Source organism: Trichogramma pretiosum, unplaced genomic scaffold (assembly GCF_000599845.2).
Source record: "Trichogramma pretiosum strain Unisexual culture from Peru unplaced genomic scaffold, Tpre_2.0 scaffold19, whole genome shotgun sequence".
In the NCBI taxonomy this organism is placed as follows: Eukaryota; Metazoa; Arthropoda; class Insecta; order Hymenoptera; family Trichogrammatidae; genus Trichogramma; species Trichogramma pretiosum.
In genome coordinates, this window is record NW_019641707.1 from 1,354,980 (window position 1) to 1,377,030 (window position 22,051).

The 22,051-nt window shown below is 40.3% G+C and overlaps 5 protein-coding genes across 6 annotated transcripts; 4 read left to right on the forward strand and 1 right to left on the reverse strand.

Annotated features, from left to right (window-relative positions):
- Positions 1-2,520: 2,520 nt before the first annotated feature.
- Positions 2,521-12,480, forward strand: LOC106650975 (ras-related protein rapA). The gene is made up of 6 exons (XM_014369293.2): positions 2,521-3,072; positions 3,866-4,073; positions 5,040-5,200; positions 7,970-8,206; positions 9,300-9,551; positions 10,095-12,480. Exons 1-6 carry the CDS (start codon positions 3,070-3,072, stop codon positions 10,290-10,292), a joined length of 1,059 nt encoding a protein of 352 aa, XP_014224779.1. The 5' UTR covers positions 2,521-3,069; the 3' UTR covers positions 10,293-12,480.
- A 326-nt stretch (positions 12,481-12,806) lies between these two features.
- LOC106650866 (citrate synthase, mitochondrial-like) lies at positions 12,807-15,995 on the forward strand. The gene is made up of 7 exons (XM_014369103.2): positions 12,807-13,607; positions 13,933-14,145; positions 14,224-14,574; positions 14,646-14,878; positions 14,964-15,294; positions 15,381-15,482; positions 15,554-15,995. The coding sequence occupies exons 1-7, from the start codon at positions 13,479-13,481 to the stop codon at positions 15,794-15,796; spliced, it is 1,602 nt and encodes a 533-aa protein (XP_014224589.1). The 5' UTR covers positions 12,807-13,478; the 3' UTR covers positions 15,797-15,995.
- Positions 15,996-16,273: 278 nt separating this feature from the next.
- LOC106650827 (synaptosomal-associated protein 29) lies at positions 16,274-18,748 on the forward strand. 2 transcript variants are annotated; one of them, XM_014369048.2, is made up of 4 exons: positions 16,274-16,682; positions 16,765-16,866; positions 16,937-17,230; positions 17,318-18,748. In XM_014369048.2, the coding sequence occupies exons 3-4, from the start codon at positions 16,952-16,954 to the stop codon at positions 17,852-17,854; spliced, it is 816 nt and encodes a 271-aa protein (XP_014224534.1). In that variant the 5' UTR covers positions 16,274-16,682; positions 16,765-16,866; positions 16,937-16,951; the 3' UTR covers positions 17,855-18,748. The 2 variants fall into 2 exon arrangements, with proteins under 2 accessions (XP_014224534.1, XP_023318858.1); XM_023463090.1 differs by having other exon boundaries at positions 16,274-16,866.
- Positions 18,749-18,785: 37 nt separating this feature from the next.
- On the reverse strand, positions 18,786-21,841 carry LOC106650828. The gene is made up of 4 exons (XM_014369050.2): positions 21,692-21,841; positions 20,927-21,107; positions 19,061-19,275; positions 18,786-18,973 (listed from the first exon to the last, which is right to left on the reverse strand). The coding sequence occupies exons 1-4, from the start codon at positions 21,707-21,709 to the stop codon at positions 18,809-18,811; spliced, it is 579 nt and encodes a 192-aa protein (XP_014224536.1). The 5' UTR covers positions 21,710-21,841; the 3' UTR covers positions 18,786-18,808.
- LOC106650830 (60S ribosomal protein L29) lies at positions 19,439-20,524 on the forward strand. The gene is made up of 4 exons (XM_014369051.2): positions 19,439-19,536; positions 19,806-19,854; positions 20,019-20,083; positions 20,360-20,524. The coding sequence occupies exons 2-4, from the start codon at positions 19,818-19,820 to the stop codon at positions 20,471-20,473; spliced, it is 216 nt and encodes a 71-aa protein (XP_014224537.1). The 5' UTR covers positions 19,439-19,536; positions 19,806-19,817; the 3' UTR covers positions 20,474-20,524.
- Positions 21,842-22,051: the final 210 nt, after the last annotated feature.

Consider the following 22,051-nt stretch of genomic DNA (forward strand, 5'->3'; position numbering starts at 1 on the left):
ATGCTACAGGAGAGCTATTATTGCTGGCTGTATGCGCACTAGTGCACTGATTTCTTTTTACTCAGCTGCACATCGTTGAACTTTCTATACCGCATCAAATGAACGATATTTTGCATACGTATACTTGTTACTGGTTATTGCCGTTGTTATAAAAATAAGGAAAAAAGCTTGTTGCAATTGATACACGCATATTATTCACGTTATTGTTGCTGTTTGACGATTACGACTATAGATTTGAGAGAAGGAAGACAGATAATTTCGACGCGAGACAATACACACGTGTGGAAGGATATATATTACAAAGCAATCAATTTTTTCTCAACCGACTGTTTGTGCCCTGCAAGAAAAAAAAGCAAATTTTGTAGATTATAGATGTGATTTTATAAAGGAGAATAAACGAGAGAGATACAAGCTGCGCGAGAGAACGTCGACGACGATGCTGGGAGCTTCGCGACTCGCTGGAAGGTTAGGAAACGTGTTTCTACTACCGCTGCTGATGCTGCTGCAGCCGCTGCGTCTCGTCGTCGCCGCTGCCGAGCTTTGAAGGACCCGCGCATGCAGCAGGGTCTACTGTACCTCCGGACAGCTGGGGGCCCAACTCCAGCTACGCAGTCACCATAGGGACTAGACCTGCGAGCGGCTGGAGGAGGAAAAGCCTCCAACCGCTTAGACAATGCCGTAAGTACATGTCATGAGCTTCTTTTATTTTTTGCGTCAATTATTTTTTTCTCTCTCGGTGAAAACTAAAAAAACCCTTGGCTCCATAGTTGATCGAAGGTATAGTGAAAAAAAAGCAGCTGCTTTTTTCATTCGACGCCTGCCGTGTAATATATCGAAGAGTCGAGGCACTCAGACTCTTTGTTTATCCAGAGCACGTTCTCAGTCAAGGAGGTAGTTTATATTTCAACGACCGATTATACCTTCTGTTTTCTTGAATCATATATTATACTTTTCTCTATCCTTGAAAATCCCTTAGGACTCGTAATGTTGTACCAAAATATTTATATACACACCGTTGCCGCGTGCCAGTCTCGTAATGATAGTTTCGACGCTCTCCAGGAGGAATACTTGGACAATCGATGCAATCGATTATTAGGCACTTTTGTGCTTTTGTAAGCTAATTTTTCAAGCTTCGTACGAGAGCCCATTGACACGCCGCGATGCTGCTTTAATTAACTCTTAACCAGTTAGTCAAGTAGGTCATTTAGAATTTATAAGCTCGTGTGATCACAGGCTATTTTTCTGCGAAATTTATGAATTATTTTCGATGCAATTGTTACCATTTTAATACTTGAACGGATACTTTAGATTAAACAGCTTAATGAGCAGCTTCATTTATGATATAATCAATGAAAATGCATTCTAGTTGTCATATCAAGTTTCAAATTTATTCAATTATTTGTTTCATTAGAATATTCAAATGAAAATTAAAAGGCAAACAATCGTGTATATGAATACATTACGTACATTCAAGCGTAATAAGCAAAATAAATACATAATAACAAGTAGTACTCTTGTTAAATCGATCCAATGAATATTATATCAATTTTGTTTCGATGAAAAACGAGTAACAAAAGAAGGTGTTGCAGCATATAGCGAACATTACGAAGCTAGAATAGATGCTGCATAGGGTGAAAATATACTGAGGCACAGTTGAAAAGTGCACAGCTCGGCACTTTTAGCTCCGAGGTGACTGCGCAAAAAAGACGTTAAGATGAATTGGGGAAAGAGTAGGCTAGAGCAAGAGAAAGAGAGAATGAGTGAGAGAAAAAAAGAATATGATAAAAGCTTTAAGCAAGCACCACACTTTATACAGGCGCTGTACAGTTGACACTCGACCAACGGCGAATATGCGCCTGAATCTTAATGTTTGTACGATGATCTGCGCATTTTCAGAGCGCTCGGCCTTCGATACAACCAATTGGATCGAGTTGACTGGTTTATTTATTTTCTCTCTCTCAATTAACACATTTGCTATTGATTGTTGCAGTTGTTATTACGGCAGATGCGCGCTAAAGTTAAATAAAAGCTCGGGGCCGCCGATCGACTGCACAGGGGCAGAGAATTGTAATTAAAAAAGTTCACGGGGCAACTTTTAAAAATTCCGTCATTTTGAAAATGAAGAAAAATGCAAATTTCGTGCCAACTCCGCTGCTACTTACTGCTTTCGGAAGAAGTAAAGCAACATCAGCTTTCTAAAAGACATTTACCAAGTTCATTATACGGACACAGAGCCAGTTCATAAAAGACCAAAGTAATAATGCGAAAAGTATAAAATGCGTCCATTGACCTGATCTTCGCGTAAACGTCGCGCTGCCACTGTCGCTGCTGCTGCTGCCACTACATGCATACGGCACACATGCACAGACTGCACAGTGCTCCGCGCGCAACGGAGCTTGCGCCGTGGGGAGCTTGCGCGCGAATACCCATATACGCGCGCGTCGAGATTGCAAGTCGCAGCGGCATACATGCGCGGCACGATGGTACGGCGGACCCGCAAGCAGCAGCAGCAGCAGAGAAGGGGTTGTTGGTTGGAGAGTGCAGCAGAGCGCCGCGAAAGATACTTTTTCGTGGCACCAGTCTACCGGCAAAACTCCCGGTGCGTGCACACGGGTCCTGTACGACTGTGTCCGTGTCCTATGTGTGTGAAATATACTGCTCCTTTTGCTCTCTTGCGTGCCGACTGCACGTTGCAAGGGAAAATTTATAACACCCGCGGCTACGTTATGAATTCCTCAGCTCGTAAACATCTTCTTGCAAGAGTTTCAATTTTATTCTGTGTCTTTCAAAGTGAATAGTGCCGTGCTTCTTCTTTCTTCTTCTTCTTCTTCTTCTTCTGTGTATGCTGCGTGTGCTACTCGGCACAGTGCGCGATGAAAGCCGAGTAGAGGAGAAAAGTTTTTTGCTGTGCTTCGGTCCGCAGTGTGCCCAGTGTGCAGTGAGATAATTAGAATTGATAACCCAGTACAGATGTGCTTTGTGAAAACAAAAGAAATGCATCGGAATTGAAGACAACAAAATCTGTGCGCTTTTCATTCTGCACGCACACGATGTCGGAAGTGATGCAAAATGGTATTTATCAAAACAAAGTTGAAACACATGCATCAACTCTTTTGCGAATCTTTTTTTTTTTCAAATTTTTTTAAAGCTCGGCAAAAATTCGTTCGAGAGAGCTTTTCGACGTGGCTTTTTGTGACTTTTCATTTTTACGATGACCAGATTTGAATAAATCAGAGAAATCACGAACAGCTGTCGGTTACGAATCGAACAGAAAGAGATTGCTCAGTTATCGATTCGCAGTTAAATATTAAAAATCCACGACTTTTTTATTTGCCTATTGGTTTTCGTTAATTTATGGACTGGAAAAATGTTAAAATTATAGATAGTATAATGATAAAATTAGTGCACCGTGGATGCGTTGTTTTTCACATCAGTCAATGAAAACTTTTTCACGGTGATATCTTGACAATGAAATTGTACTCGGTTGCTGTTCAAATTTTTCGAAACTTCGACTCGTCATGACTTGTCCGTGGAGTCTTAAACTTTGCAAGCTCGAGCTGCAAGCTAAATCTTATTTACGATGATTTTAAGCTACGTGCAAAACTACGACTCTTTGCGTTTGACATGTTTACGAGAGTTAAAAAAAATACCAAAGACGGAAGAATATATCCCATACGGGGGAGGAGGTAAAACTCGCGCTTTACAAAGTAACACGAAAAATCACCTCGAAAAGCTCAGAGTGCACGTCCACGGGCACGTACACGCGCTTCATGCCTCGCGTCAGAGTTTGATGCATTATATGTGTGTACGTAAAAACCACACAGGCTTCAAAGTCCAGCGTATATATCACGAGGTGTGCATGTAGTTTGTTAATAGCGGAAAAATAACATCGGTCTTGGATCGAGGAGTACAGCAGTTTCAGCCAGTATCGACGGGCGTGTGGTTCCTTTCATCCCTGTCCTTCGTCACACGGGCCAATGAATTATTAAATGGACACTGGATGGACGACCATCTTGCCACCGAGAAGAGCTTTACCTTTCCGCAGACGCTCGTTGCCACTAAAAATCTGCTGGGTAAAGAGAGACTTTTATTTCCACTGTCTGTGTGTGTGTGTGTGTTTGTGTAATTTTAATTCCTTTTATCCGATTATAGTTGCGCTTGTACACATGCCGACGTAACGGTATACAAACGATGCGTACTTTGAAGCTGCAGCGAGCTGTGAAAATATATTTAAAAGCTAGTATGTGTACGTACGCGGCATGCCACGTTCAAGATAAGTGCCCCCATGGATTTCCATATGCTCTCAAAGTTCGAGGAGTGCCCATTTGTTAGAGATGATGAATAAGATGTTCTTTTTTTTCACTTAAAAAATTGGTTTTAGCACTTGGGGTGTCGAAAAATGATAGATCGTTATAGCTGTGCGCGCGACAGGCGTCAATCAGAATGAAAAATGCCACGCTAAAATGTACATTAAGTATATTGCATGCGAATTTCATAAAAAATCATGCGTACTTCTCAAGTAAATTTGAAATGCGTTAACAATGTTTCAACGAAGAATAATTCGTGAAATGGTTTAAAAATTTCGCATTTCTTGAAGTTTTTTATTTCGCATTCCCGAGCATGTTGCAAGCTTTCGTTGCGTCGACTTGCAGCTTAGTCCATAATTGTGAAAAGATTTCATTTTTTTAATTGATCGCGTCTTATTATTCTTTCATCGTGTGAAAAAGAAATTGAGAGACTCGATTAAAGTCTCATTGAACCCTTTATTAAAATGCAATGCATTAATAATGCTGGGTAATTGGATGAAGCTTCTTGATTCTTCTTTATTGGAAATTGCTTTTACGCAAATCAAAACCAATTAAAATAGGTATCTTTAAAAAATTTACTCTTTGAATTTCAGTAAAAAAAACTTTCTGGTGTATTGGGTTTTTAATATAAAAAATCGTCGATCGGAATCTTATTTAAATGTAATTACATTTTCAGAGAATACTGAACGTTTTTATGCATCAATTAATCGATTTCAACTCTTTTCCTTTCAGAATTAGACCTCGATTATTTCGAACGGCGTGGAGCTGACGGATGCGAGCCTGAAATCACAAGCTCAGCGAGTAAAGAAGAAGACAGTCCGGCTGACACTCTTGAGCGGGTTAAGATTATTTTTCTTGGTGCCAACGGAGTGGGCAAGACCAGCATCATTCGCGTAAGTGCAAATTAGTCTCATTAAAATAAGTCACATTAGCTCGAGAAATTCGACTGGGCCCTAAAAGATTCGCAACTGCGCACGATTTCTATCCCTCGAGCCACGATATAAAAGTATCTCTAGCTATATACAATGACAATCAGTTACTTCTGAAAATAGGATATCGACTCGAGACCTCCTGATTGAGGAGGAGCGAAAAAAAGACCTTTGACTTTGACCCGCGTGTATATAAAGTCAATAGGATTTGTGATAAAAGTTTGATTTCGTTTTATTTTTGCTAGAGCTCAATCAACTCGATTCTTTGAACATCGCGTCCGGCAATTAAGCCAATGACAATCCTCCCCAATGACTTCTCATAGTTTCTTCACGAGTCGATCTTTTCTCCCTCCTTATCAAATTTACTCAATTTATGGCGCAAATACGGTGATATTGCACGGTGTCGATGGCACGTCGAAAATATCATTTTCGAGACTGATACAGCGGGACGCGCGAGAGTTCTCGTTAAAGAGAAAAAAATCCCATTTTCGTGGCAGATGAGATATGCATCGAGTTAAATTTTTTTTCTCCTTTATCGCGAAAAAAAGAAGCCCCCGATGTTGAGAAATAATCGGAAATCGTTCGTTTCCCCGTAAAACGGATTTTCTATATGAGATTGTCTCCTTCTTTTCTTTATTTATATGACCCAAGGAATATGGAGCAGGTGGCGATATCGATATAAGCCTTTAGACACTCTGGCCACCGGGCAATGAGCTTGCGGAAAAGCTCGTCTTTGCCTTACTAAATTTAATCAAGCATGAAACCTATCTCGAGGAGACTTTTTTACCGCTCGTCGTTACACGGCAAATATATACGTTTTCGGTCTGTATTTTTTTACACATTTTTTCCGTATAAATGCACACATACGCTGCTGACGCTCTGCAGACGTTCCTTCCTTCATTGCAAGACAAACAAAAAAAAATCAAACTTTTTTTCTCCCGTCACATATACACATGTGATATTCTTTATGCAAACGTCTGGCGCGCATATTTTTTTCAACGGCGCATGAAAGACGTTTTTTCATACTCAAAGGATTTTTTTCCTGCCATACGAAAGCACAATTCCAGAAATCATGTCGTATAATTTTCTCATATATACGTTACCGCTCTATTTTGACGGTACGTTCCTCGCTTTTTCGATAAAATATCAAAGCGCGAGCTAAAATGTATGAAATATTTTTAACTCGGATATATGGAGCGCTCAATAAATTAACCATGAGTTTAAGTACACACACACGGCGCGTAGTACGAAGCCCGAAGTAATTGAGACGTCAAACAATGAGTTCGCACTCTCCGGGATTTTGACATGCAAGCTGGGAACGCCCGGCCGGCCGCCCGCGCGCACAGCAGCGCAGCACTGCCAGTCGTCCACAGCCCCCCCGGTCACCTTGACATTCGGGCGCGCGCGCGGAAATGTAATTATCGCCGAGTAAATTTAATACCTGTGCGCGGCGCTCGTACACTGGAGCTCCTAACTCACAGCTTGAATGAGCGAATTATTTCTGCTGCGATCTCAAATTGACTCTCTGTTCGCGTGGTAGACGTTCGTCTTAATCCGCTTCTACACACAGAAATTACAGGCGTGTATAGAGAGAGAGTCGAGTTTCCCTCGAGGCAGCCGCATGCAGAACTGCATACATACATCCGAGAGAGCGCGAGAGGGTTTATATATACACGTAGTCCTGTGCATAGAACATGTAGGCACACAGTATATCCTGCCAAAGTTTGTGTATATATACGGGCGCGCGTGGACCAACTGACTTTACCTGATCAGACTGTACACATGCACACACAGAGCAGCAGAGCTATAGAGCTGCATGATGTCGATGCTGCTGCGGCATATAAACGTCGCGCACATATATGAGTCATTTCACGTCAAGTCTCCTAGCGCGGCGCCCGCGCGGCATTATTAATCGAAATTGTTCAATTTGTAACTCGCCAGAAAAGCACCTAAATGCACCCAGAAAAAATATGTGCCACATGATTTTGATAGGAAATTTCCTCAGCTTTCCGATGATGAGGCCAGATTTTCCAAAATTTTCCATTTTCCCCGGAAAAACTTGACATAAACTTTCAAACTCAAATATTTCAAAAACGGCATTTTTAAGATTTTTTTAAATAGTGCCAATCGAAAGCTGAGGAAATTTCCTATCGATATGCAAGTTTTCAGAGAGTACTTTTGATAATTACTCAATGAAATACAGCGACGAACGTGTAAAAACGTGAGATTTTGCGCCGCGCGGGGTACTGCGCGCGGGAACAGCTGCCGCACGGGCCGAAATGTCACGTTTTTACACGTTCGTCGCTGTATTTCATTGAGTAATTATCAAAAGTACTCTCTGAAAACTTGCATATCGATAGGAAATTTCCTCAGCTTTCGATTGGCACTATTTAAAAAAATCTTAAAAATGCCGTTTTTGAGATATTTGAGTTTGAAAGTTTATGTCAAGTTTTTCCGAGGAAAATGGAAAATTTTGGAAAATCTGGCCTCATCATCAGAAAGCTGAGGAAATTTCCTATCAAAATCATGTGGCACATATTTTTTCTGGGTGCATTTAGGTGCTTTTCTGGCGAGTTACAAATTGAACAATTTCGATTAATAATGCCGCGCGGGCGCCGCGCTAGGAGACTTGACGTGAAATGACTCATATATACATCTATGCACGCATAGAGCACATAGACAAGAGAGCTGGTGCCGCTGCTGCTGGCAGTAAAATCAATTATCGATTTGCAGCAATTTGTCTGGAACGAATTCTCGGAGGATTACAGGCCGACCGAGCGCCGCGAGACTTACTATCCGAGCGTCGTGCTGGCCGAGCGCATGTACGAGCTGAAAATCTCAGATCTGCCCACCATACCGTATTTCCCGGTCAGCTCGCATCTGGAATGGACCGATTTCCGTTATTATGGACTGCGCAGCGCCACGGCTTACGTTCTCGTTTACGATCTCAGCAATCAAGAAACCTTTCAGGTATGACCTCTACGTATACCTATATATATATGTATATACATGCTGCATGTAATAATGCCAAATAATGAAGACGTGGAAATGGCATCGATTCATTATTGACATTTGTAGTGCTTCACATGGAGTTTCGATTAATTGTAGGAAGTTTTACAAATTCTCTTTGATACGCGATTGAAAAATTGATTCTCTTTCTCTGTGTGAGTCGACGCAGCGATATAGCGCTCAGATCTGGAGAAATAGAGTGAGAGAGAACGAGTTTTTTATCAACGTTATTTTGATGTGCATGCACGCGCTGAATGCTAATGCCGAACAATGCTTGTTAATAATTCTGCGCCGGAATCCGAAACGTTCCTCCGAAACGTCCTTCCCACATGCGCGCAATAGGTACGAGAGCAGAGCGGAGCAAAACTAGCTTGCATAGTACGTGTGTGCCTGGGCGCGTATCAACGCGTGCATATTAATGAACGCATTCAGTGGTTTGAGTTATTCAATGTATTCTGAAATTTTACTTAATAAACTCTCGTATATATTCATATATCGATGTTGAACTGTGTAGTCATTATTGGCGAGCTTTTAACGACTAATACACGATGTTACGTCTACTCTTGCAAATTTTACGATCCAATTGAATCTTGTATCAAAACTTGAATATTGATGACGATGTCTTGTTACACATGTTTGTTTGAACGAGTAAAAATTGTTTCTAATTCAATTATTAAATAATAACGGGTAGTCGACCAAAAAGAAGCGAAAAATACTACACACCATCCGTTAACTTGAGTTTGAAAGACGACGTAAGCCACTAAAATGGCTCGCTGTTAAAAACTATTTTTTCTGAACTTATTCAATGTTCCCACCTTATTTCACGTTTAAGCACATAAATACATCTGCAAGTTTTCGGTATAACTAACTTGGGGCAAAATTTAAATGCCCGTGGCGCGCAAGTTTATAGCGTGCTGCAAGCTCGAAACACAGTGAGAGAGAGAGAGAGAGAGAGAGAACGAGCAAGAGGTGATAAGTTAGACTAGTTTATTATACATCATAAAGTAGGCAAGCTACAGCAGGCCGCCTCGCATCTCACTGCCTTTATTTACAGTACATAAAAACATTGAGGGATCAGATCTTCGAGTCGCGGGACATGCGCAACGTGCCGCTCCTCGTGGTAGGTAACAAACAGGACAAATTACCCACGAGCTCGACGACCGGAGGCTCGTCGAGTGGCGGCGGCGGAGGTAGCACGTCCACCGGAACGAACGCTCGACATCGAGATATTGTCAACCTCGTGCGCAAACACTGGCGATGCGGCTACGTCGAGTGCAGCGCTCGATTCAACTATCGAGTCGTGCAGGTCAGTACACTGCACAGTTTGTTCCGTCGCCCTCATTACGCCCTTTCTTTAAGTACTTGCTTTGAAACTGCGCTCGGGAATTTTTTTTTTACGTTTCACTGGACTCGTAACGCGGTGGCAGCAAAAAATAAATATGAACGCAAATGCATAACAAATACGCAGAACGAATAACGATCGAGAGATAAAATGAAGTACAGCGGTGGTAATTCGACGAACTTATAAACAGGCCAGTTGTGTTTTTGCATGCGAGCTGTGGCGAAAAAGCACGCGTCGATGGAAAAGTAAAAAAAAAAAAAAACAACAACGGCACTGTCTCAAAAGCCTCGTGGGCGCTCTTAGCCTACATCATGCACGTATACGCGAACGAAATTTCCAGGTCATTCACTCCTTGTTGTCGTCGGTCTCGGGTCATAGCTCGGGTGTTTTATTTGCTGCTCGCGTTACGGGCATAGTACAGCTCGGCGCATCAATTGTTCAGCGCGAAAAAATTCCTTTTTTGAATTTTTGTCGTCGTTACCTCGCACTCTCCGATCCTCGTCACAGGTATTTCGAGAACTGATGAAGAGCATCCAGCTGCTGGAGGGCAAGCCAGCCGCGTCGCCGACCCCGACGCAGTCGCAGAGCTTGATAATGCAGCAGGCGGCCAGTAGCAGCGCTGGCACCGGCGGCGGCAAAGGCAGCAGCGGCGGCTTCGACGACGCCGAGGCCTCGGGCAGCGACAACAAGTGCATTCTTCTCTGACATTAGATGAGCCAGTCGGGGCCTGGCAGACTCTCATTATCACGCATCCGCCATCGTCGTCTAACTCTCACCTCGAGAGAGACCTCTTCCAGTCTCTCGCGCGTACCGCTATAATCCCCTTTTTCAAGCCCGAGAGGTCCTCTCTCTCTCCAGCTCGGGCACGAGATGTTTCTTTTTCTTCTATACGTATAAAAACCTCCCTGATCGATTACGGTTGTGCGCGAGGAATATATCGTATACCTATGTAGAGAGAAAAAAAAAGGAAGAAGAAGGGGAGAAAAAGTCGCGTGCATATATATACACGTATACGTATATAGAGATATACATATAGTTCGTAAGCGCGGTTACTCCGGAGAAAAATAAGGAAAAAAGATATATTGCAGCGCAAGGGAGGAAGCATGAGTCAAGATACTCTATACACGTACTCTATCCCCCGTATACAGTGGGAGAGCATAAAGTTCTCTTACACGATGCTTTTTCATTTTATTTCTACGTTTTTTTCTCTACTTTCTATCCTTTTTTTCTCTCTCTCTCTCGCTCTTTCTGTCTCTCACTCTTGCGCGTGCGTCTATTATACACTTCACATCTAGCCTTTTATATATATACATGACAACAAGACGCTGCCAAGAGAAGTCAAAGGAGAGACTCCTCTATATTATACTTCATCCTTTTCGTCGAGCGCGCGCGTGCGTGTAATCCTGCACACTCCCTATTAAAATAAAAAAAAAACATAATGATAAATATAAAGAGACTTGCGATCCCCCGAAAGAAATTTCGTAAAAAAAAAACAGATTCGGCGATCGAGTTTTACGCACACGTATTTATATTATTAATAAACGATATACGAATGATAAGTAGATTTTAAAGCATGTTACGAAAAAAAATGGTTGAAGAGTATTTCTCGTTTTGTTGATTGTTATTGCGCATTCATAGAGTTATACGGATATTATATAAATATATACCAAGTTGCGATGCATACACAAGACGATAAACGATGGAAAATTCGTATACAATTGTGTAAAGTGAACATTTATTTGCATTGTATACAATCGCGTAAGGTAGCTGATAAAGGATTAATGTATTGTTTCCCAAAATAATTAATGCGAGTGGACAAGATTCAAAAGCCAACGTTTAATACGATAACACATGAGGTAAAGAGATAAAATAATGCTTACCTTGTTCATAATTATTCAAAAGAATCGTATTAAGTGCACATGAAAAACCTCGGTTATATTTTTATCCAGCCACAAAATAGTTGATATTTTTTTAATGAGCTGCGATTTTGTGTTTTCTCATTCAGATGGATTTTATTCGAACTAATTTGTCGTTTCGATCCGCTGGAACTTGATAATGTATCGTAGTCAGTAAGAAAATTTTTGAAAGACAATGTGAATAAGAAATATATGTACAATTAACTATATACGGCCTAATGATAGCAATGCGTGCCATTAGTAAATACGACAAGAGAAAAAAAATTTTAATTAAATAATTGATGAAAATAAAAATTGTGTTTTCGGCGTGCGACGGTGGCTCAAGCAATACTAATAATTATATTAGCGAGGTTTAATGTATACATGAAAAATTGCGCGCGCATGGTAATGTATATTTTATCATTGTGAAAGAAAAAACAAACGTTTCCAGAGGATCTCGTGTTGCACACGTGTGTATCTGGGCAAGAAAAAAAAGGAGCCTACATCACTTGTGCCGTATGACGATCGACTTGAACCGACTTCGTTTCACCTTTTTTCCATGTATATGACGAAGAAAACTGAGAGAGAAAAAAGTTGTAAAAAAAACATTGAGTCTCTTTTCACGGGTGTCGCGCACGCATGTAACCGGGATGCGTCGCAGAATATCGTTAGAAAATGTATAAAAATACGACGACTACGAATAACTTCTGTAACTATATAGATAACGATTGATTTATTATGTATTAGAACAACCAAAAAAACAAAACCAAAAAAAAAAAAAAAACAAGAAAAGCCGTAATCCTCCATTGTATCCGAAAACTACCATACTGACGTCAATTTGTATGCTTTGAATGATTATTAAAGCGTTCATCGACATCGCTTACACGTTTGATCGATTACATCGCCAAAACGTGTGACGATATTCTGCGCACATAAGTTTAGTTATAAATAGACGAAAAAAACAAATAATAAAGATGTTGTATAAAAGTTTATTCAAATCAAACCGTGTTTAAATGAAAACCTTTCACACTCTTTCCAACTTCTTTGGGCAATTGCTCATTTAATAGTAATGATCTTACAGCTACGAATTAACAGGTGAATCGTATAATCACTCAATAATTCCATCGCGCTGAAAGCTGACATTTGGAAGCTGCGAAAGTTTCGCGCGCTTGCGGAGCTGACACTCAGCCAGGCCTTGACCAGGATTCATCAGCTGCCACCGTGCCGCCATCTGTACTTGGAGCTTGCGACGACGGCGTGCATGATATTGCATTTGCACGCTGTGTGCTGCTGCACCGTTGCAGCCCAGCTGTGCTGTACGACGCCTAGATGCGCTCGCGTGGGAGTCTCTCAGCTGTTTTACTGCTGCTGCGTGTCCCACTAAAAAGCTACTGCGAACTTTATACCTTTTGCTCGTGTGCAAGCTTCGATAGTCGAGTAAAAATATTTCAAGACCTAGTCTTCGTACGAGCGTGTCCTAGGTAGGAGTTCTCTGATTTTTTTCTAATTTGTTTATCGTGCGCTAAAAAGCAATTGCGTGTTAACCTTGAAACGCGATTGTTCTCGAGCAGAAGCGTTGAAACTGTGCCATACATTGTTATTATTAGCTGCGACGATGGCCGAATAAACGAACGCGTCTTCAAAAGTCATCCGCGCCGCCGAGTTTTTGACTCGCGAAGATTTTTTTTATCTGTGAAAAGTTATACTATATCTGTGTCGTCAAAAGTACGTAGGCTATGAGCTCTAACTGTGCTGAAGTTTGCTGCAATTTCATAGCTGGAACGTTCGAATGCGAAGTTTTATGATGTAAATAGAAAAAAATATATATCGAAAATTTGAAAGCTCGAGCTTTCAATGATACTTGCACCTACACATACGCAAACACATACACACCTAGTAATTTTATGTCAAGTCCAATTCTCATGACTTGATTATTAATTTTTTTTAAATAGCTAAATTTACAAGTAATAAAAGTAACTTAACACGTAACTCTAAGATGATTCAAATTTGGCGTAATGCTAAATTAAACGAACTTCTCAAATCGACTGGTTTAGTGCTTATAAGAATCAATAAACGTTCACTCTCGAGTGACATTGCGAATGGTAACAACAGCATCTTTTTGAAGGTAATTCAAGTATTAGGTTATATTGCCATCGCGTAACTTTCATTGTGCATTAAAAACTTGACATCGATCATGATCGGACTCATTACTCACGATACTCACAGGTATTTATTTTCAAATTAAAAACTCAACTCATCGCTTCATCGAGTTTACTCTTTGTTTACGATTGTACTTATGAAACCATACCATTCATTAAGTTGGCGCTTTTTATGCGCAAACTTTACCCAAGCGCATAATCACCAAAGTTTTTGCACCGCAGCAGTTTCATCGCCTGTACTTATTTTCTTTTCTTTTAAATGTGTGTCTGTATTTTTTTCTCTCGCAAAAGTTGAGCGTGACTCGAGGCGTGCCGAGCAGCAGCAATGACCTCAAAGAGGCATTATGCGAAAAAATCCCGGTGCATCACGACCTGCTGCGGAAGTTTCAGCAGCTGCACGGGCTCGACGTCGTCAGCCAGATCACCGTCAACGACATTTATCGGGGTCTCGACGGTGTCAATGCCCTCATCAGAGAAACTTCCGAAATGGATACCCAAAATGGGGTAGGTGTAATTTTTTCACCCACTTGCCACTGTTTCACAATGTTCGTATCTTTCACGGATTTAACGCTTTTTGCGCAGATCAAATATCGAGGTTTGTCGATCCCGGAGATTTTCGACTTGTTGCCTCGCAAAGGAAAGTCGCCCAGTCCCGAGGCGGTGTTCTGGCTACTGCTGACCGGCGACGTGCCGACTCAAGAGCAAACGGAGTCTCTGATAAACGACTGGACCCAGCGTCGGGACCAGAGACGCGACTGGTGGTTCTCGGAGTCGAGCGGCAATTTAGGCGGCGTCGTGGGCAACGTGCTGAAATCGCTACCACCCAGTGTGCCTCCGGTCGGTAGGCTGGCCATCGCCCTCACGGCCCTCGACGCGGACACGCGCTACAAAAAAGCCGTCCAGAGCGGAGCTATGAGCTACACCTATTGGGAGGTAGGACTGCAAAAGATGAAGTAGATTTCGCGTTGATCGAGAAAAACATTTACGACGATCGTTTTGTGCAGCACGTCTACGAGGACAGTATGGAGCTGTTGGCGTCGTTACCGGCCATCGTGGCCCTCGTCAGTGCCTGCGAGTCGTCCCGACCTCAGATACCGCTGACCCTCGAGAAGTACGATTGGGCCGAGTTTTTCCTCGACTGCCTGCGCACCACCGGCGACACCAACAACAACAACTTCACCGACGCTCAAAAGCAGAGTCTAACCGATTTTCTCCGACTTTACATCGCCGTCAATGCGTGAGTCATAATATATTTTGGATCGATTCTCTATTCCCCCGAGAACAGTCGATATTCAAAGCCATCATTTGATTCGACCTCGAAGCGACGACGACGGGGGAATACCCGGGGCGCACGTGGCCCAAATAATGGGATCGAGTCAGTTCGACGCGAGCCGAGCCCTCGCCGCGGCCGTTCTCGCCTACGCCAACGAGCCGACCAGCGGCACGCTCCATCAGTACATGGACTTTCTCGTGCAGCTGCAGAACGCCGTCGGCCGACAGCCCAAGAACGACATCCTGCAGAATTTCGTGAGTACCCTGGTGAATCGACGCTATCAGATCGCCGGCCACAAAGTCGCTCAGTTCGAGGACACTCGCTACACGGTGCTGAGGGACTACGTCAAGCGCCACGTGCCCGATGATCCCGAGATCAAGGTACTATAGCTGTCGTCATTGACATAATTTTGTGGCGTAATTATTTTTCATTCATTCGTCTTTTTGGTATATTTGAATCGTTGCAGTTGTCGCAGGAAGTCTCAAACATTTACACGGAACAAGTGAAGCAAAGGAGAAACCGAACGATAGTCGCCGAGCAGAATGCCATCGCTGCTCCACTCTTCCAGGTACGCTACGTACAAACCAATCTGCTTCTCTTTTTCGATCTTAAGCTAAAGTCCGCTCTTTTCTCGGACAGTTTTACGGTCTCAAGGACATGAATTACAATCAACTGATGCTGTGCATGTCCCGAGCTCTGGGCATCGTCGCGCAGATGATCTGGACCTCGGCGCTGAACGCGCCCGTCGAGCGGCCACGGGCAAAGAGCTCGCACAGCTACTTCAACGATTTCCGCCTCGATCAGCCCCATCGGCAGAGGCGTGGAAAACCGAGCGGCAAGCACAAGAATCCTCCAAGTAACTCCGCACCCAAAGGACTGTGATAATCTATAAAGTATAGAGAATGATATCGATTTGTAAGCGAGCACCTGTGACTCTTTGCTCATTTCCTCTCGCAATAAACTCGAAACTTGTGTTGTAAATTATTGAAACCAAAGAAATCGATGTAAATTACAAAAAATGTATAAAAATATCTATGACGGTGTAAGTGTGATAATAAAGATGTGTACATTTTGTATCATATACGTAAAGTCGTTGATGTATTTGCTCCTTCCCAACTCAAGTTACATTACAGTCCGTATTTTCAAACATTGACACGCGAGAGTGCAAACGCTTGTTCGCAGACAAGTGCTGTCAACTAGCGACAAATTGTCGAACTCGTAATTTACCGCAAGCGCTCAGTTTCTAAGTAACCAACCGCAGCACTGTGCATGCAAATACTTTGAAAATTCCTCGTCGACTCGACGTAGACGGTGATCGACTGACTCATATATACTATCTCTTTCTCGCAGCACACTGACGCAGCGCAAATTACGCTCGCTCGCGCTTTCATCATCCACGCACGCTGCTGCAAACGCGCAGTGCTGCTGTCTCTAAGCGAAATCGTCGTAACTCTACATGAACACACAACGACGATGCTGTGCACACTTTATAGTCTGCTGCTGCTCCTGCAATGATAAATAGTACGAGTTTAAGCAGTGATGATCATCTCGTGTTTATATCTATACGTGTGTACGCTTAATCTGACTGTCCTCTTCTAATACATATCCGCGATTGTAAGTCACTGTGATTATGCGACTGATCTGTCAGTAATTTCTCGGTATGTATCTATAGTACGCGCCAGTCACTCCGTTCTTGGGACCAAATAACGTCGACGCCGATTACAGCCTCACCACATCCAAGTGTACACGTTATTATACTCGACTGACAGTACGTGGCAGCGAATTGTGTCAGTGTCAAACTCATATAATACACGAACGTATTTTCGATAACACTTTTATCGTGCATATAGGCGGTGGTACGCGCGGATCAAATCTTTTCTCTCTTTTTTTTTCGAATTGCAACGTTACAACGAAATCGACGACTTGAAAAAAAGTTAGTGGAAGGCTTAGTGGTGAGTTGAATGATTCAAGTTATATTCTTGAACGTCTGCTACTGTTCTCAATTGCAAATTTTCCTTACAGTGATTAATAGATAAAATGGCCAGTAACAACTATCTGAGTGATCCTAAAAACCCATTTTTCTCTTTGGAAGATGATGTAGACGATGAAACTTTCTTGAGAAGTGCTCCACCTCGTAAGAACCCTACCTCTCCAGGGTATAGCAGTAACTATGAAAATTACAATAATGACTTGGAACGCAGACACCAAGAACTTCTTCAACGAAAGAGAGAGATTGAAGAAAGAACTATACAGTCATCTCAGAGGTCTATATCTGTATTGAGAGATTCTGAAGAAGTTGGAATTCTCACTGCAGAGGTAATTTAAATATATTAAATTATTTGCTTCAGAAAATTTTATCTGTCAAAAGTTAAATTAAAAATTAATACAATTAATATGATCTAGGAACTTGTCAGGCAGCGCGAGCAATTAGAACGTACTGACAGACGTTTAGATGATATAAACAATACTCTACGTTTCAGTCAGAAACATATTCAAGGTATAAAAAGTGTCTTTGGGGGGCTGAAAAATTATTTCAGTGGAAGCAAATCAATGGATTTTGCTCCTGGTTCAAGTGCAAGTGGAATCAAATCTCCAGAATCTCCAATGTCTCCAACTTCATCTAGTTCTTTAGAAGCTAAACTTAATACTAATGCGGATCATGCCAGAAGAAACTCAGAACACCCTTCATTTCGTTTGCAAGGTTTGAACGAAGATGAAGAATTTAATCCAACTGTTGCCAAAAATATAGCTGCTGTATTAGAAAAGAACTTAGATGAAATGAGTGGCTCTATTCAAAGGTTAAAAGGTTTAGCTCTAGGTTTATCAGAAGAAATTGAAACTCAAAATGATATAATAGATAACATTACAGAAAAAGCTGAAAAAGCTGATATAACTTTACAAAGACAGAACAAAGATATAAAGCATTTATTAAAAAAATAAAAAATGACTTATATACACTATATAAAATCTAAAGATGCATTAGTATCTAATGAATCGCATGTTCCAGAAGTATATATTTTGTCTTATTCAATGAAATTTATAAAAGTTACACATTATAAATTGCACATCAAACTATAATAATTTATTTTTAAATTTCGATTTTATGAGATTCAATCTATGCAAATATATTTAAAACTTTTGTAAATTTTTAAAGTCTAATTGGAAGAACTGATATGATTTTGAGGTAATTAATACTATTCAGTAATAATTTTTTTTAAAAAATGACATGTAATGACATTTAATTTCTATTTAATTTTAAGCAATTTTAATTATAATTATTTCATGAAAGAGTTTCTATTGATAACGGTGTACATAATTTATAGAATAATTTACAGCACTTTATATGCTTAAGGTTTATTAACCAAGGCACAAGAGATCAGACTGAAAATAAATATTGTTTTTGTACGTCTGTCATTATGGTTTGGTGTCCATACGTCCTATGAACTTGTTAATGAATTTAAATATCATGTAAAATGTCTGAATAAATTGTAATTATTTAATTAGAAAGATGAGCAGTTTCACTAATGGCTTGATTTTGTTGTAAGTTTGAAAAATTCTCTATAACTGGTTAGAGTTGATATTGCTATAGATTCATCTAAACTCTTGAGAGTTTAATAATTAGTAAAATAAAATATTTTAAATTGGATGATCAAATTATTGTAAATTGTTGAAGATATTCATATAACCAGTCTGTTTGAAATAAATACAGCATGATAAATTTTTTGCAAAACTTAATCAGACAACTATGGAATGTTAGTTTTGGGATGATATTTTATTACTCGATCTTTTCGTCTCGATCCATGTATTTAATAAAATATATAAATAATGTAAAAATCATATTACTATTTTGTTGATTTATTTGAAAATTACTCTTTTTTGCGGCAACAGGCCGTTCTAATTGTAATTGAAGTCATATTCACGAACTTCGTTGGGTACAGATGTAGCCTCGTAAGCTAATCGTTGAGCCTCGCGTTGGGCGGCAATGGCTGCGTGCTCGGCAGCGATTCTTTGATAAAGATCTGCATGACGAACTTTGGCATTCGCAACGCTCTTCGTGTCCTAGAAAAAATGGCAAAAATTATTTGAAATTTCCTAAATGAAGAAAACAAAAATATTAGATCGTCCGTAAGAAAATATTGATTTTACTCTTGGCAAGTTCGCTGGAATGCCTTGGGAATTGCGTGTTGCGATTTTCTGGTAAAGCAAAGCGTGTCTTTCTTTTTCGCGACGAACAGCTTCAGAATCTTTGGGTTGTCTCAAAATATCATCGTAGCCGGTCAAAGTAGGGTGATATCCATTTTCATCAACTGTATATTCGACGGTTCTCACGATTGATTTTGGGTCAACGAATGAGTAAGATCCTGAAAATAACGAATTAATTGTTAATCCATTCTTGAAGCTAAAAAAATTATAAATAAATAATAATATATTAAAATTTAGGCAAACAAAAAATATATTTCATATATCTCGTCACAGTCATCGAGTTCGTCGAGAATAAAGTACGAAATTTCGCGCTTTTTGCGCTTCCGCGCGTGGCGCTAGTTGCAGTCGTCGACTACGTTGGTCCTCGTGTAGAATCAGCGAGTCTTTTCTTCTTAACGTTGTATCTTGCTTCGAGCCTGGTAATGCCCAATTTTTAAAACTATTTTTTATCTGATTAATCTTTGTAATTATCGTTTTTTATTTAAATAATTCTTTGTTATTAACGATCGCGATTGGTTAAAGCACTGTGCAATGTGAAAAGTTTTATTAATCTCTAGTTATTGCATTAATAAAACTTGTTCGATATTTTTCTAACCTCTAGTGTACTGTAAACGCACACGAATTACACGAACACAAATTCACTTGTGAAATTGCCAAATAGTTAATAAATTTATTATTTTTATTCCAGATTTAACTTAAAATGGCCAAGTCGAAGAATCACACCAATCACAACCAAAGTAAGTTTGAGAAAACCATTACTTTAACTTTTGTTAAAAGTTTCTTTGCATGTGTCTTCAAATTTCTATCAAATTTTACTCAACTTATTGCACCTAACCTACTTCTGGAACTTACTTAGCTTTTATATTGACGAAATATTAATAAATTACTTTTTATTTTTTAGGCCGCAAGGCTCACAGAAATGGAATCAAGAAGCCAAAGAGGAAGCTGCACGAGTCCACCTTGGGTGTAAGTAACTTTCGAATATGAATTTATCTATAATAGTTGTACAATTATCAAAACAAAATTTGGTGTTAGTCTTGACTAGTCAGAAATTTTTGACAGAAAATTTGTTGAAGTGCTGTTATCTATTTTGTTGCAATTTTTCATTAGTTCTACCTGTATTGTATGTCTTAAACAAAAGCTATACTTTTACCAAATGTAATTGATTTACTTAATGCAAAAGAATTCTTGAGAAATATTTTTTATAATAAATATTAACATTAAATTATTTTTTTAATATAGATGGACCTGAAATTCTTGAAGAATCAGAGATTCGCCAAGAAGCACAACCTCAAGCCTAAGGCTCAGCTCAAGAGGGCAGCAGAGCGCAAAGCTGCTCGTGAAGCTAAGAAATAGATTTTCCATAGATTAATTTTATGATAATAAAAAATCTTGAAAAATCTTAAATCTTTGTTTAAATTCTTTGTACCTATAATATTTGATTTTATAAATTATATGTGTCAATTTAGCAGATGAAGAATATACTCAAGCAAAGAAATTCTGCTTATACTGGATAACTTCAGTTGTGATTAACGTACTGAATGTTCATACTACTACTGAATGAAATGAATATAATTTTATTACGAAATCGTAAATACTATTTAATACCAAAAATGCATACTTCTTTTTTTGTACTTATTCTCGAAAGAAAGTCGTCGTTTTCTTATTATTTTTCAACATATTTGCAAACAGGACGTTGCCCTTGGAGTCTCATCAAGTACTGATATAATTATGATTGCGACTTGATAGTAGATTATCAATTACGACTTTTGAAAATCAATAAAATGAAATCGATAAAGTATGAAATACCTTGAACGCGACCGGTACCATCACCCGATTCGGCGTGTACGCGGTCGATGTGGCCCGGTAAGCGACCAGCCACGTATTGGAAGCTGTAAGGATTCGGTGGCCCCTGAGTCGTGGTCGTCGTCGTGGCGTCGAACAGATGAGATACGTCGGCGCTCGCCAAGCTCACCGACGCGAAAATTGCCTGAAATCGTGCGCATCGGTACGTGAAAAATGTAATTTTCATTGATTTTCATACTCGTCTCGGCTCTCGAAGCAGGACGATTTAAAAATAAATCTTATCATATCTCGCGGATCGTTAATACAAGAGGAGTAAGACCGTGGATCGTAACGCAAAGTAGTGACTCATCGTCGCGATCTTACATCACGCAAGTTGGAAATTTATTCAATGCCGAAAAACCTGTTGACAGATATTCCCTTTCGTAATGTCGCTACTACACCTACTACAGTGTCGAGTCCAAACATCGCATGTGGAAGAAGGAAAAACCATCGCCGATAGGTTTTGTTTAACGCGTATACACAAAGTTGGGCTGACGCGATTCGGTTGATAACACGCGATAATAATTGAAAAACTTTCACTTTCGATTTATGAATCGTCGGCCGCCGGATACTTTTGATACTTCGTGCCCAATGTCTATGTGGTGCACGATCGATGTCGCGGAGTAAATTATACATGCACAGGCCGCGCACATTACCGAGCACACGTATAAAACCGACGTCAAGAAAATTTTTGATCGACGATCGGATGGTACAATCAAATGGACTTACAATCAATAAAACCTTCATGGTTTTGCGCGTTTTCAAGTGATCGTATTGACAAAAAAAAAAAACAGTCGAATGTATCGAAGCCTCTTCCAGTTTGATACTGATGAAAAGTCGCAACTCGTGCAAGATATTCTCTCACTAGCGAGCCTTATACATTTCGTTACGTGTACGTGTAGCCGCGCCGTACGTTTGTGTAAGTGCGTGTGTATACATGAATGCGAAGTCGGTGACGCGCAATATAGTGAAAGTCCGTAATGTTTAAGGACTTTAATGAAATCCACGCGACTCGACGTAGTATAAATATACGCCGTACACATTATAGAACGTAAGGCATCGGCAAAGTGATTTTTGAGAAGGAGCGCT